At 34.1% G+C, this 17,008-nt stretch overlaps 1 protein-coding gene and 1 long non-coding RNA gene across 4 annotated transcripts; both read left to right on the forward strand.

Moving 5' to 3' along the window:
- Window positions 1-3,266: 3,266 nt before the first annotated feature.
- On the forward strand, window positions 3,267-5,398 carry LOC131597107 (uncharacterized). The gene is made up of 5 exons (XM_058869821.1): window positions 3,267-3,327; window positions 3,443-3,489; window positions 3,807-3,891; window positions 4,713-4,774; window positions 4,966-5,398. The coding sequence occupies exons 1-5, from the start codon at window positions 3,267-3,269 to the stop codon at window positions 5,116-5,118; spliced, it is 408 nt and encodes a 135-aa protein (XP_058725804.1). The 3' UTR covers window positions 5,119-5,398.
- Window positions 5,399-11,625: 6,227 nt separating this feature from the next.
- On the forward strand, window positions 11,626-14,442 carry LOC131599091 (uncharacterized). Of its 3 annotated transcripts, none has more exons than XR_009282546.1 (4): window positions 11,626-12,962; window positions 13,101-13,209; window positions 13,318-13,518; window positions 13,848-14,442. It is a non-coding gene; the product is annotated as an uncharacterized LOC131599091 (long non-coding RNA). The 3 variants fall into 3 exon arrangements; XR_009282545.1 differs by having other exon boundaries at window positions 11,632-12,962; window positions 13,318-13,437; XR_009282544.1 differs by lacking the exon at window positions 13,848-14,442 and having other exon boundaries at window positions 11,638-12,962; window positions 13,318-13,792.
- The last annotated feature ends 2,566 nt before the right edge of the window (window positions 14,443-17,008 follow it).

Genomic DNA, 17,008 nt, shown 5'->3' on the forward strand with positions numbered 1-17,008 from the left:
TTGACTCTGATATATTCAAACGTTGTATCTACAAACATCAGAACAGAAGCAAGTACAAGATGGCATGCTACGCTGACTGACAAAAGGAATGTTAGAAGCTATTAAAGGCAAAGTCAGTTAAAGCAGGAAAACAAAGGCTCGAGGTAGTTGACAAAAGATTGAAACATTAAATGAAATGCTATACGGATCGCGCAACGCATTAAATGCTCCCAACGATCATCTTCTCAAAATGCCTATAAATAGAAGTTCTGATGAGAAGCTGAATACAACACTCTACGCAAACATACAGAAACGCTGTCAAAGTGAAAAGCTCTCAAAACTTCATCTTCAAGCTCACTTCATTACTGTTGTAATATCTTAGTGAGATTAAGCTTAAACTTAAGAGAAATATCACAGTTGTGATTATAGCTTATTAAGAAGCATTGTAATACTCTTGTAAGAATTTGTTTACATTAATTTGTAAAAGGTTCCTAGAGTGATCAAGGTGTGATCAGAATACTCTAGAAGACTTAGAAGGTATCTAAGTGGAAAACCATTGTAATCAAGGTTGATTAGTGGATTAAATCCTCAGGTGAGGTAAATCACTCTAAGGGGGTGGACTGGAGTAGTTTCGTTAACAACGAACCAGGATAAAAATCATTGTGCAATTGTTTTTATCTTAAGAGTTTTTAAAGTCACACTTATTCAAACCCCCTCTTTCTAAGTGTTTTTCTATCCTTCAAGTATTACATATGACTATTTTGATGATGTTTATGACACATGACTATTTTGATGATGTTTATGTTGATGTATTATTTTGATGTACTATATAAGATTGAGTAGACATATCACTATTTTGACGTACTATATTTTGATGTATTATTTTGTTGCACAAAAAAATGGAATTAGATAGTGAAATATAGTTGTTATAAAATATAACACAATGTTCCGGAGCTACATCTACAGAACATTATGGTGTTAAGACGTTCCAGAGCAACATCTATGAAAGTTTCGCTGAACTGAATGTCATGAGATTTTTTCCAACATTTACCATGTTAATATACTTCCGTAGATGTAACTCCGAAAAAATGTATATTCTAGATAAAATAGATGCTTTCTAATATGTATCTCCGAAAATAGGAAACATTAATGTAATTACGTCAAGTGCCTAAGAGGTTAAGGAGTGAATTAAGAAATTGCAAAAATAAAATAAAATAAATTGTTAACTACAATTTTTGGAGTGTGCTCCTATTCTTATGAAGACATATACCTCTATTGACGCGATGGTGTGCAACCCCGACAAAATGCACTAATTCACACAGGACTGCAGGTAGCTAGAATAACCAGTGTCAACATAAATTTGGATTCCATACACCTAGCTAGGTAGGTAGCTATTAGAATAAAAAGAATTATTTCATATTCTAAGGGACAACAAGTTAGGCTATCAAGAAATTTAGAAATGTGAATATCTATTGGAGTGTCTTTTAGAGGAGACATATGGTCTAAATGGATCTGATCAACATTGGGAAAACATTTGGTTTTGTTGTAGAAAAGTGAATGAAACAGACCAAGTAAACACTTGTTTCATGGCTGTTGTAAACATGGATGTTTACGTTTGTTAAGATCAAGGAAAAAGAATAGTAAATTAGGGAATGTAGCATGTTACATTGGTTTCATAAAACTCGCATTAAAGTTGATTCAGTCAAAACATTGTAGCACTTTGAAAAGTAAATATACCTTTTTAGATTTCACACTTTACACGCTTTGGCTTTTGAGTATTTTCATACTCCCTTCCGTTCCGTTTTAAGTATAAATAATTTTTTTTAGGTCCATTGAATAATAAATGTATTTGGTCTTTTACGTAGATCAGATATATTTATTATTCAATAAATTTAAAAAGAGGATATTTACTTATAATTATGGTCGGAGAGAGTATAAGTTTTGAAGGTGTTTGAAATACATATTTAAGGGGTTATTAAAATTTAAATTTTATTATAATTGTAATCATCTATTAATCAAATCACGTGGTAAAATAGATTCGGTTTACTAAATATGTCTGTTTTGCTCACCTTTTTTATGTGATGAATTAAGAGTTTAGACCTACACTCTCTAATATGTTCCATTCAACCTTATTTCTTATAGGTTTTTGCTAGCGTGGTTTAGACTCGCACTTTTTAGATTTTTAGATTTTTTGTATTTTCAAAGCTTACAAGTAGTAATGTCTACGGGTCTGTCATGTCTCACCCTCACTTTTTTTGTGGAACGGACCATAGTTTTAGGTCCACAACCACAAATATGCTTGTTCCGCCTCATTTTTTGTGGATTTTTTTGGGACAGGGTTTAAACGGGGCGAACATAACCGTTTGTCACCCTTTATGTCCCAACCACTACCGTCTTAAGGTGTCTCACAATAAATATAATTATATTAATAACAGTAACCACATCCGCGATCACATCAATTGTTGTACTAGCAACGATAACTGTCAAGTCGATTAAAAAAAGCCATTTCAAATCTCCGAACAAAATCAAAATGAAATTCAAATAAACCAAACGTTATGTTTAATTATGAATCAAACCATGTTGCAAAATAGTTATAAAATCGAACTAAATGGCAAACAATTATAATAAATATGAAAATATATAAAAAAATTGAAAATGTTAAAAATATAAAAAAATATAATTTTTTTAATAAATATAAAAAAATATAAAAAACTGAAAAATATATAATAATTGTTTTTTAACAAATTGTTCGAATTGAAAAAAAATATCTTCTAAAAATTTAGTACGATTCTAAATTTCGAACCGATATACTAAATCAATAATTTTAATTTTTGATTTGGTTTAAAATAAATTAAAACAATTTAATTCGATTCAATTGACTTTTTCATACTGCATCCCAACCATAGACGTATTTAAGTCTATAAACTTTTCGATACCAAACTAATAATTAAATGATTGGAAGATATTAACTATAATTTCCTTTGACAAAAGAGTGCTATTCTAGACAACAAAAATAATAAATGCAAGAAAGAAAAAACCCTACTAGTTTAGGTAGATGAATTACTTCAAAAATGTGGACCCTAACAAATTCACAAATATAAATAGCTATCCATCCACCCCCATACCGCCATCACTTGCATGTTCCACTAGCATGCTTATAAACTCTCCCATAAAAATACTCAAGCTTGTTTTCAACACACACAAAAAACTTAACTTGAAAAATTTGAGTTCCACCCATTTTTTTAAGAGGCTCATTCTACTTACTTGCTCACAATAGCTATCTTCAAATGAAGCTTTCTTTGCTAGTTTCTCTTATGCTTTTGTTCCTCTTTCTAACCAAAGCTCAAGGTAATTTATTCCAATGTATTCTATAGTTTCAACTAAACTTATATTAACCCTTTATAAATTGTTACTCATATAGCTATTATATTACTCATATTATGGTTCATTTTCTTTTAATTAGGTATTCGCTTGGACAAAGGATCGTTAGCAGCTCATCAAAATAAACATGTTAGTTATGATCTTTAAATAATATTACTTTGAAATTTTTCTTATAAGTTTTTATCATGACGGTGCAAGACAGTAGGGTTACTGCGCACAGAGGTCAAAATTTGACGCGTTAAAAAGAATTTTATAAAATATTTGTCATGATTAACCGTGACAAAATAGTGCTCGTATTCAATTTGTCTCAGTAAATCCATGATTAATTTATACAGGGTCTCTGAAAACGGCTCTGGTTTCTATATGTTTATAATGTTAATCTTCATTTTTAGTATTATTTTCCTGATTTTTATTCTTATGTTAGAAAAAATGACTTCTAATTGCAGGATGAAGAAAGAAATTTGTTGAAAAGAAATAATAGTAATGATACCGATGAGGAAACAGTTGTTTGCAAAGATGAACATTGCACAGGTACCTTGAAGAAAAGAATTACTACTAGATCAACCAAAAAAGGAAACAACCAATTACCTCGTATTCATGAAGATTACTGTGGTCCTAGACATCATAGACCTTCACACAATTAGTTTTCTAGCCCCCCATAATTTATCCTTGTTTATTTTTATTTTTATTTTTATTATGCAATTCGGCATTCTTCAAAATTACCCTTAGGAAAGAAGACCTTGTACTTCTTGCAACCTTTCTATATGTTGCACCGCGGCTAATGTTGAATACAGATATGACACCGACAAATGTAGAAGTCACCATTAGCAAGGTTTTAAATAACAGTCGCAGTCGTGTTAAGAATTTTGCAATTTCATTTGGTATAAGTATTGCAATACTAAATGTGGTCGTCGACAATTGCGTTAAGATTTTTGCAAATTCAGTTGGTATAAATATGGCTATACTAAATGTAGTCGTCCACAGTGTAAGTGAATGACAATATTTATAGATAATATTTTTTAAATAATAATTTTTGTATTTTGTAATTTCATAATATGAAAATTTTGCATTGACATTTTATAAATAATATTTTTTAAATAACAATTTTTCATCTGATTTTTTTTTTCAACTATAAAATGGTGAATAACGATGTTGGTACATTCTGATATCATTTTATCGTGGCTATTTTCATAGTAGTGGACAGTTTTTTAAAACCTTCCCCGTTAGTACTTAATTTTGTTTAAAGAAGTTTCTTTGTATCTAACTTTGAGGCTATAAGAAGAAAATTTTAATTTTCTGTTCTAGACAAAAACTTTACAATGCAATAATATTAAGCATATATGTTGCTGCAGGAAAGATAAAGAATAGGAAACTTTTTACATCATCGGCTTCTGCCCTACATGCCATTTCAAAGGTTAGTTAATTTAGGGACAAAAAATTGTTGGTTGTTAAGGGTTTTGTTGGTTTACATCTCCTTAGTGAAAATAAATTTAGAAAATAAAAAATTGAATATATTTTTAGAAAATAATTAATTTTCAACACAAATAATTCCTTGTAATTTTTTCTTTTTCCATTTTATAAATCATATATATTATTTATGGACAGAATGTGACGACCAAAGGGAATGATAAAGCTAAAGGAAAAGTACAGGAATTTAAATTAAATAAGCAACAAGAAGAGGATGTTCATGAAGACCTTATGGACATAACTGACATGGACTATTCTCCAGCAAGGAGAAAGACTCCCATACACAACTGACTCTTGGGATCAACAACAACTATAACAGACAGTTTTGAATTTAGTATAAATAAAATAATTGCAGACATGTTATTGGAGACAGCATTACTGAAATTTTGCAGTTTTTTATGCTTTCAAAAGAATGGTAATGTAATGTATTATAGTTTTATTATCTTTTTTCCACATATATAGCAAAGTTAAGGGATAATAAATATAGGATATATATGAAGTACCAAACATATCAGATACGTCAACCAGAAAACAACGTAACAAAGGAAATGATTAAAGAGAAAAGCTAGAAATAGGGTCCGGGTAGTTCTACAAGATTTGGAACAAGATTTTTACTTCGGTTGGGTGGTTGAGATAATGAATGATGTAATGAAAAGTTCGCAACTTTTTTTTTTTTTGGTTGGTTTTTTCATCAAAGGGAAATCCTAAATTTTTTCCGTTGTCAGTTGATATTTTCATCGAAGTGGAATCAACAACACATAAAATCATAGAACCCTTTTGATCAAGGTTAATTTCTTAATGTAATTTTTTTCTTTGTAGTTATGTAGATTGATGAGTTGACAATGTCTTGATAGTTGTTACTTATTAAATGGATTGCAAAGATAACAAAAACAACAATTTTCCCCTCGATTGCCAACACAATAAATGACATATATATTAAATAAAAAATTTTAAAAAATGCACTAAAATGACGTTGCTGAGATTCAAATGGGGTTGATCACAACTTTTTTCCTCATTGTGAGTTAAACCGATGGAATATATCATAAATAAAAAGTTAAATAAAATAAAATGTGGTTAAATGCAGTTGTTCAGATTCGGGGGGTTGATCATATCCTTTCTCCTAGGTTGCCACCACAACTGAGAGAATAAGTAGTATTTATTAAAAAGAATTGAAATGTGGTGTCACTATAATTTACGACTCAAGTGTCCGTTGGCAGTGAAAGTTTTATCATAAAATATATGATTTGTTGTAGTGATGCACCTAGAAATAAATATGTCTCTTAACTAACTTGAAAGGGAATTAGAAAACAAACCTAACCATACCACCACCAGCAAAATCACCACGCAACAGGCAAGAAACCTCAAACTAATAATGGTTTATGCAAAGGAAAGGATCCTTCCACCACTCATAATAGGTACCATAGTACTCAAATGACTTGTCAAGATACTACTTTCAAAAAGATAAGATGCATTGATTAAGGAATTCCTCCATGTTTATCGACTTTCTAGGAAAAATAGAATCAGTTCAGATGTTAAAATAGATCAAACCATTACATGTCAAATCATAGTAAATTTGGATTTAATATTAGGAAAAATCTTTAAGGATATAATAATATCTAACACTAGAGATAGATCACTTGGTAAAACAATAGCCAACCAACCCATACCAGTTAGCTGTAATTTGTAGCATGCTTTTTAAGACCGAACTAAAAAAATTCTTACAAAATTCAGATTCTAGTTTTAAGTCATAAAGCCTATGTTTTATCGGGCTTTTCAGGCTGACTCATATGGACTTGTCCATTTTGAAGACACTATGTCACCCCTCACCTTACAAGAAAATTTTGTAAATATGAGTTAGGTCAAACACTAATTCAAATATGATATTAGAGTCTATTGATCAGACCATGAGTCGAACACCATTAATATCCACGTAGCAATTTCAATAGTATTGTGTGTAAGGGGTGTATTGAGAAAATCTCAAATTACACATTCATAAGAGATAGAACTTAAAAAAAAATTAGAGAGTGGTACTTCTTACAAGTTGCGCGGTTTTGTATAAGTTAAGTTAAATTCTACAACAACTAAGCCTTATCCCACTAGATGCGATGGGTTACATGGATAAACTTTCGCCATAATGTTCTATCAAGGATCATGTTTCTATCCAAATCATGAATCTCGAGATCATTCTTTATAACTTCTTTTATAGTTTTTCTAGGTCTTTCTCTTCTTATAATTGTTTGTCTTCTCTCCATCTAGTATACTTTCCTCACTGCATAATTTACAACTCTTCTCTCTACATGCTCAAATCACCTAAGTATACTTTTTCACCGCCTTCTTTATTATAGGCGTCAGCCTGACACTTTCTCTAATATTTTCATTTCTAATTTTATCGTGACGATTCTTACCACACATCCATTGCAACTTCCTCATCTCTAATACACTTACATTATTCTCGTGATGATTTTTAACCGTCCAACATTCTATCAAGTACAAAATTTTAGTTCTTACTATAGTTCGATAAAACATTTCCTTCAACTTGGGCAGTACATTTGAATCACATAAAATACCTAATACATTTCCCCATTTTAACCACCTAACTTGAATTTGATGGCTTACACTCGTTATATTTCTCCATCATTTTATATTATGGAACCAAGATATTTAAACTGTGTGACTTAAGGGATAATACGGTCTCCAACTTTCACCTCTAGGTTAGAAACACTTCTTATTTTGTTTAACTTACAATCCATATACTCCATCTTACTTATGCTTAGGCGAAAACCATGTGTTTCTAAAGCTTATCTCCAAGTTTCCAACCTTTCATTTAAATTTTTCTTCGACTCTCTAAGAAGGACTATATCATCTCCAAAAAGCATGCATCTCGGTGCTACCTCTTGGATGTGTTCCATGAGTACATCAAAAATTAAGGCAAAACGGTAGAGTCTTAGGGTTGAACCTTGATGCAAATCAATTGTAATGGGAAAATCATATATCTTTCCACCCCGTGTCCGAATGTTAGTCGATACATCTTCATACATATCATGGATAGCTCAAATATATGAAATCCTAACCCATTCTTCTCTAGGTCTTTCCACATAATCTCTCTAGGCACTACATCATGCACCTTCTCCAAGTCAATAAAATTAAGTGTAGGTCTTGTTGGTCCATCCAATACTGCTCAATTGTTGGCCCATCTAATACTTCTCCATCACACGCCATAATATATAAATTACTTCCATAGTCAACTTTCCAGGAGTAAAACCAAATTGATTCTCGGTGACTTGAATCTCGTTTCTTAAACTCCTTTCAGTCACTCTTTCCCATAACTTCATGGTATGACTCATAAGTTTAATCCCTCTATAATTTGCATTTTGTATATCCCCCTTGTTCTTATAGAATGGAACTAAAGTGCTTTTTCTTCATTCATTGGGCATGCGCTTTGACTTTACAAATTTCGTTAAAATGTTTACTAAGCCACTCAATACTTCTATCTCTAAGAATTTTCCGCTTCAATAGGTATATTGTCTGACCCAACCGCCTTACTGTTACTCGTTCTTTTCAACGCTTTTTTTCATCTCATGTTTATGAATTAGACAATAGTAATTATAGTTCTGATCCTCTTTTATAATGTCAAGTCTGTTAGAGTCCTTTGAGATATAATATCTTTCATTAAATAAATTATAAAAGTACGTCTTCCACCTATCCTTTATAACTTTTTCTTAAACCAAGACTTTGCTTTCTTCATCTTTAACACACTTCACTTGATCCAAATCTCTAGTCTTTCTTTCTCTTCCCTTGGAAAGCCTATATATAGATTTTTCTCACTCCTTGGTTCTTAGAGTTTAGTATAATTCGTCAAAAGCTTGACTTCTTGCTTCACTCATCGACTTCTTGGTCTCATTCTTAGCTTTCTTGTATTTTTTCCCAAGTTTTGACATTCTTATACCTAGACCACTCTTTAAAAGAATCATTTTTACTTTAAATTTGCTCTAGACACTTTCATTCCACCACCATCTTTACCTGTAGGTCCAAAACCTCATGATTATCCCAATGCCTCTTTAGCCACTTTTCTAATCCCTTGGGTCATTTTATTCCACATATCATTTTCACTTTCTTGTGGTTTCCCAAACCCTCCTTCAAAGATCTTGTGTTGGAAAATTCTTTGTTTTACATCCTTCAAATACCACCACTTGATTCGTGGCGCTACCATATGACTTCTTCTTTATGCTTTCCCCTTAATTCTTACATCCATAACCAAAACGCTATGTTGGGTAGTCAGGCTCTTTCCTGAAATAAATTTACAGTCAAAGAAAATCTTTCTATCTAACTACTTGATAAGAAATAAATCTATTTGAGAACATGTCACTCCACTTTTATATGTGATAAGATGATCATCTTTTTTCCTAAACCATGTATTTGTTATTGTACTATCCAAAGCCGATGAAAACTTCAAGATAGATTTACCATTCACATTCACTCCCTTAGGCCAAACCCCCATACACACTCTCAAAACATCTTGCTACTCTACCCACATGTCCATTGAGATCTCCTCCTAGGAAAAGCTTCTCTCCTTAGGGTATATCCTGAAGTAACCCTTTCAAATCCTCCTAAAATATTACATTAAGGTGTTATGCAAATACAACCTGAGGTGAGTAAGCACTAATAACAATAAATGTGTCTTGTTCCACTACAAATTTCAAGGCTATGATTCGATCTCCTACTCTTTTCACATCAACAATATCCTTCTTCCACTCTTTGTCCACAATAATCCTCCCCCCCCCCCCCCCCCCATTTCTCGATTTAACTTTTTCGGTGCACCAAAGCTTAAATCCTGAGTTGTCTAATTCTTTTCCATTTTCACCTGTCCATTTAGTTTCTAGTAGGCACATTAAATTGATTTCATCCTAACCATAGCATCCACTATTTTCAATAATTTTTAAGTGTGCATATATTCCACGATCCAAAGTGAATCCTCCTCTCATGAACTAACTTCTTTACCTACACCCGTTCTGAAAAATGTGGAAACTTTTGCTTATTTTTTACTACATATGGCGGCGATACATCGATCCTTGTTCTTTTGACACTATACTCAAGCCATACATTGCATAGCTTACGGGTAACGGTCTAACGTTCACATTATTTTGTAGTCGATACATGTCTTAAAGATTCAACAAAATTTTAGGTTGGTTGTCGGCTTCATAAGACAACCCTTTTCTTTAATTCAAACTCAAAATCGACTATTTATAAGTTTTTTATAGACAGTGAAACAATCTTATAAAAGAAATACAGGGGCACCTTCCCAATTACAAGAGACAGGAACTTACATAATGTCCCAAAGACATATAATCTAGGCAGTTATATTCTAATTCTAATAATACTAATTTACAAGATTGCATCCATTTAATTGAAATTAAAAATTGATGACGTACATGAATTCTTTTAAAATTTAAAAAAAAAAAATACAAGACCTATATACAACCACGTGTTCATAACACAAAATTCAACATACGATCTGTAGGACATAGAAAAAGTAATGAAGCCAATATTGAGTGATTTGTGCAAAAGAGTTTTCTTTCCCACATAGTACACCAAGACTTGCCAAGAAAACGAACGTTTCTGTACTCCACACATTATTAAAATGTACGAACACGTGGGAGGAATTTATGGTGAAATTGCCAATTCTTGAAACTCTTCTATGGGGGACCTCTTTTAATGGAAAGGGATTTGTTGTTTTTGTGGGGCCCCATTCCAATTTCATAAATATGGGTATGCATTGAACTGTAGAGTTTTGATTTGACTAAGGGATACCCTTCTTTTGTCTTGCCCCACATAGTCAATTGGGCCCAACATGATTTACGTATTATAGTGATTGTGTTATCATGAAGGGTCATTCTTGCATGAGGATTCACGTGTCATGTCATTTTTGTATACTATGGAAGTCTATTTTGGAGCAGAGAATACATTGGACTACTAGAAAACCTTTTCATTTATATTTACATAAATGACACCAGGCATTCACTATTACGTTTCCATAATACTAGCATTCAGACGGGTACTTTTGACCCGTACAAACGTGTAAAATAATAAGATGTTATGAATACACAAATGAGAGGTGGTGGTAAGAAGTCGTGCGCGAGTATTTCTCTCATAGATTTAACTAGGATAAATTCATATCTAAGCTAACGAAGGAAGAAAAACATAAAACAACTTGAACAATTTTTTTCATATCTCCTTCAAGAGCAACATTACAATATAAATACTAAAGTTATGAAAGTTCAACGGGCTATAATTAAAAGGAAATAGAATACTGAATATGTATTAATTGCACCCGTCTAATATGTGTAGAAATCCTTGAGCCAAACTAATATTTTCTTTGATTTATTGGGCTTGCTATTTTTCTCCTTATCAATACTCATAGGCTCAATGAGAACCTTGTCCTCAAGGATAAGTTGAGATTGGACACGTGGCAAGAAGGAAGTGGTTGGGTATTGGAGAGAGACCATAGTAAGGTGGGAACGCGAGGTAACATTGGTAACTGGCTTGCTTTTAACGTGATTCTCCATAGAGAAAATAGTTGGGTGTTGGAAATGAGGGAAATTGGTGGGGGCCGGATTTGAGAGGGATGAGGGTGTCGAGGTGGCAACATTGGATTGAGGGGAACGAGATATGGTTGGATTTCCTTTAGATAAGAGGGAATCTTTGGGTGGAGGAAAATTAGAAAAAGTATAGATGGGCAAGGAGGTAGCACGTGAATTTCTAGGAGAGTGAGAGGAAAAGTCTTCAACATTGATTGTGACTGGTACAGAAGCACGTGAAGGTTTTTTAATTTAGGAGGTTTTATGAGTGGAACACAGCTGGCGTGGACAGAGAGCGGAAGCCATTGGATTATCATCAGACAGACACAATGGCTTCTCCTTTGTACCGTTGGAGCTTGTGGGATACAGCTGGCTGTGAGGAGGTTTTCTGGGTGAATGGAAAATGTGTTGGGCCCCTCGTGTACTTGAGTGTGAAGATTTAGTCTTTAGATTTTGGTTAAGAGTGTTTTGTTCAGCATTTAACTCATTCATTTGTTCCACTTCAGAAGTTAAAGTCCTTATCTCTCCATCACATAAAAAACCCGTTGTTCCATTTCCGCTCTTGAAATTCAAAGTCTAATATTTTTTGTTCAACTAACAAACCTTTTGAGTTTTGAAAAGTTCTATAGTCCTTTTCCACACGAGTCGCTTCAAGCGGTTTTGTAGAGTTCACTTTTGTCTCTTCCATGAAAATGTTTGAAATTCTCAAAGGAAGCGGTGTAGCTCTTGTGTGTTCTGAATTTTCATAGAATGGTCAAAGGAGAGACACGTGCATTACTGGATGTACTCTTGAAGACGAAGGGAGATCCAACTCGTATGCTATAGTTCTGATCCTTTTGATAACACTGTAAGGAACATAAAAGCGTTTGGAATGCTTCTGAGATGCGGGTTCACGGTTTATTGGCGATACGCTTGCAAGCGAAGGAGAACAAGGTCACCAATGTTAAAGGTTAAATCTCTTCTATGTTTATTTGCCTATTTTTTCCATTGTGACTCTGCTCTTTAGTAAGTTAGACTTAAGTTGATGCAAAATATCATTTCTCTGCATCAACGACGAATCCAAGGCATCAATAGAGGTAAACTTTGCGGTCTAATTAGCGACCAACGGTGGAGAATGACCGTATAAAGCTTCGAATGGAGTCATCTGGATGGATGAGTGGAAGAAAATGTTGTGCCAAAACTCGGTTAAGTGCGTGAACTTGGACCATTTACGAGGATGATCACTCACAAAACACCGTTGTATATCTCAAGACATTTGTTAACGATATTTATTTGTCCATCAGTTTTCATATGGTATGCTGTGGTGAATTTTAATTTTGTTCCTTGCACTTTAAATAACTCTCTCTAGAAAGAACTCGGGAACATGGGATCTTTGTTTGAAACAGTAGATTTTAGATACCGCGAAGTTTGCAGATTTCAACAGAGAAACAATTGGCTTGATCTTGGGCTGTAAATCTTGCAAGAAGGGTAATGAAATGACATAAATTGGTAAGACGATCACAGATGACCTAGATGACGGTATTTCCGAAGGATTTGGGAAGTTGAGTTATGAAATCCATGGTGAGTTCTTCCCAAACTTGGTTCGGTGTTGGTAAAGGTTGCAATAAACCTGTTTTCTTCTGTGTCTGGTATTTATTATGTTGACAAATGGAGCAATGTTGGATGAAATTCTTAACATCTATGTACATTCTTGGCCAGGAAAAGGAAGCACTTAGTCGGAAAAAAGTCGATTTTATGCCCGAGTGGCCGGTGATAGGAGTGTTGTGGAACTCGTCAAGTAAAGCAAGTCACAGTTTATCACAAGGAGGTATAAAAATTTTATTTTTGAAGTATATTAGTCCCTTTGTATGATGATAGTTATCTGGCCCCTCCTTTTGTACTCGTTGGACTAACGAATGGCCCTGACAAACTGTAGCATAGAAGTGGCGCAGATGGGTGATCAAATCAGGAACTGTTGATGATATTGCCATAAAGAATGGTTCTTAAGAGGAAAAGTTTCTACTAAGGGCATCAACAACTAAGTTCGAACTCCTAGGTTTGTAAAAGATTTCAAAGTTGAAACCTTGCAGTTTGGAGGCCCATTTCTATTGTTCTAGGGTTTGAATCCTTTGTAACAGTAGGTTTTTCAAGCTCTTTTGATCTGTATAACTCTGAAACTTCTGACCAATAAGATACCGATGCCATTTCTTAACTGCTTCTGTTACAACAAACATTTCTCGTACATAGACAGAAGCGGTCTGTATGCGTGGACACATCTTTTTATTGAAGAAAGTGATAAGTGCCAAAATATTGTTATTTTGTGTATATAATTTGTTGCACTTATCAATACTTTTTGTTAATACCGTTTGAATAATTCCCCATTTTGTGTATAAATACGTATACTTTTTGAATAGTTGTATTTTCATATACTTTATACCGTTTGATAGTTTTTGTGTCTTTTTGTAGGTATTTTTGCGTATTTGGAGCATGAGCAATAACGTGTTGAAGACACAGCTTCAAACGCGCGATTTTGAGCAACGGAACCAACTCGTCGACGAATAAGGCTCAAAATCAAAGAATAATAAATCATCAATTTTGTTTTTATTTATTCATTGTTAGATAGGAAATTGAATAAGCTTTCCAAGACTTCGAACCGGGTGCAAATCGGAGTTACAGCTCTAAAGTTATGGCAAAAACACTTGTGCTGATTTTTTCATGACAGCACAGTGGGCGCGTAGCGCCCTCTTGCGCGCGGCGCGTGTTGTACCAGATTCAAAAGTGCATAAATAGGGGGAAAATAGATTTTTTTAGGGTATTTGTTCCCAATCCATCAAACCTTCATTTGTTGGTCTAGATAGCTTAGAAAACACCATTAGAGCTTGCATTTGGATGATCGGAGGTGGATTGCTCATCAATCGGAGCTGACAACTCGTGAGATGTTTGGTTTATCTTCTTCTCTTTGTATTTCTCTTTTGTTAAGTTTGTATGTAAATTACTCTAAACCCATGGATGTTTGTTACTCTTTCTACTAGTGGTATAAAGTTTGCTTTACAAATCTTAATCGGTGTTTCCTTGATCGTTTTGCTTAAATGCTTTGGATTTGTGTTGTTGTAGAAATAGACATCATATATCTTGATTAGGGGGATATCTGTTAGCTTAGATTCTAGAGATAGGATTGGGGTTAACATCCACATGATATCTAAGTTTAATGTGTCTGTGTCGTTTGATCAGTTGAGACATCGTCGAAAGAGCAATATAGTTGAACTCTCGTCGGTGTTGCAAAATGGACATTGATGTGAGGATATGTGGTGATTCTGATGACTATTGTAGATTGAGTGCAACGGAGTGATAAATCTAAGTTTGTGAAGAGTAGTTTAGATTCGAACCAAATAAGTTATTCTCTATCAAGAATGTATTCTTTTTATGTTCATATGTTATATTTTCCTTGTTTACTTAAAACCCATTTAACTCAAACTCAAGAACTAAGAATCCGTCAAACGGCAGTTCAATAGCACTAATCTCTATGGACACAATAATTTCCTGGATAAGTACTTCCAAAACTTTTGTTACTTGCCGCTTTACCGCTTCAACAAAATGGCGCCGTTGCTGGGGATTGGTGTTTCTATAGAATTCTCATTGAGATAGTTTCTTTGTTTTTGAGTTTTGTGAATATCGTATATTTGTGAATTTCCTTTTACTTGTATACTTTTGTATAGTTGATTGTATAGATACATGTTTTAATTTTATTTGGTGGACTTATTAGACAAGTTGAACTCGGATAGTTTTTTAAGTTTAAATCTTCACTTTTCAACTTGTTTTGTTAATTTCACCAAATTTTTGTAAAAATTATGGTTTTACTTATTGTTACGTGTTTGTTAATACATGTTGTTTACCTATAGTTTTAGATTCTCTTGTTTCGTAATGTTTGTTTGTGTGTGGTTAGGAAATTTTCTTTAAGTTGCGTTGAGGCGAAAGCATTAGCGTGTCGTGGAGGAAGTTACTACCCCAACGATTTTATTTTTCTGTTTTTTTGTAAATGAGTAGTGTAGGTGATAAGTGGATGCTCTGGGTTTCTATTTTGCTGCACTGGTTTTTTTTATCTGGTGCATCACGCGGCTAGGGAGCTGAAGAGATTGGTTTGGCAGAACATAGGGCGTGTCGCGCGGTCTTGAGGGGGCATCACGTGCCCTGTAGCTTTTGGCCAGTGAACTCTTTTTAATGGTTCACTCAGCTTGCCTTTTTCCCACTTACACCAATGTTTTATAGTATAGTATTTTATAGTTTTATTTTTTAACTCTTTTATTGTTGTTTAGACTCAAATTTTGGCCTGATTACTTGGAGTCGCATTTGGTAATACTTTCATTTTGATAGATTCAACATGCCAATTGTGCGATAATAATATTGTTCAAAGTTGTGAGGGCAAGGTGTAGTTTTCATGACGTCAAAACATTGTGAATCAACTACAACCCAAATGGAATCTGAGAAACCGATCTAATGCAACAAAGACAAGTATTTTTGACCACAAGACACTAATAGGTCGACTCATGGATGCAATAGGTCGACCCATTGCAAGCTGATTCTGAAAGATTCCAAGTAAGGAGTGAATGCGTCGATGCATTACATGCATAGGTCGACGCATGGAACTTTGAGTTTATCTCGGGTATGCGCACGCTGACCCTTCAGGTCGACGCATCCAGCTTTTGAACCTCAGATGAAAAAGGAAAATGCGTCGACGCATGGATGGAGCAGGTCGACGCACAAGATTTTGGGGAACTCACGGGAATGCGCACGCCGACCCTTCAGGTCGACGCAAGTGTCACACATTCCTCTTTCTCAGGTGCAACAAACTCAATAGGTCGACCTATGCAGAGAGCAGGTCGACCTGTCGCTAATTAATCTGGTTTTTCTGCTGTGTTCAAATTGGTATATGCATCAAATGTGGTATAAATACTCAAGTGATCATTCAATAGCAAAACAACAAGAAACGTGAAATATAGACTCAGCTTCTTCTCATCTTCAACCTTTCGCTTATTGATCGAGAATCACACATAATCATCTTTCTCGTTCGAAGTAAGGAACGTGTGTTGATAAGGTTCGACGGTAGAGTTTGTCTTGTTCGAGATTCGACGGTAGACATTCATCTTGTTCGAGTGAAGATTGTTGAGGGTGTTTCTTGTATAAAACCTTAGGGTTTTTCCTTCCTCATCAAAGATTTTGTTCGAAGGTTTTTAACGATCGATTCGCCTTAGTAATCATTTCAGCCGTGCATAAGGGTTTGAGAGATTGAAGATCTACTCAACAAACTTGCTACAACCGGAGGATTGAGAAAGGAACGATCGGGGTCTTGATCGTGAAGATCTTAGACATTGACTTGATTCGACTTGAATCAAGGGGAGGATCGAATTGTATTTCAATTTTACTACATGATTGTAGTTGGTGATTGGTACTTTCTATCCTTGTTAAACATTTTGCAATCAAATAAAACTTTCCTAATTTCATTTGAAATTAGGGGCAGACGTACTCCTGCGAGGACAATAGAGGATCTGCCTAAACAAATATCGTGTTCCTTATCGTTTTTACTTTATCGCATTTTCACTTGTTTTCGTTTATTTCCATTATTGAACAAA

Source organism: Vicia villosa, linkage group LG4, assembly GCF_029867415.1.
Source record: "Vicia villosa cultivar HV-30 ecotype Madison, WI linkage group LG4, Vvil1.0, whole genome shotgun sequence".
NCBI classification, from domain to species: Eukaryota; Viridiplantae; Streptophyta; class Magnoliopsida; order Fabales; family Fabaceae; genus Vicia; species Vicia villosa.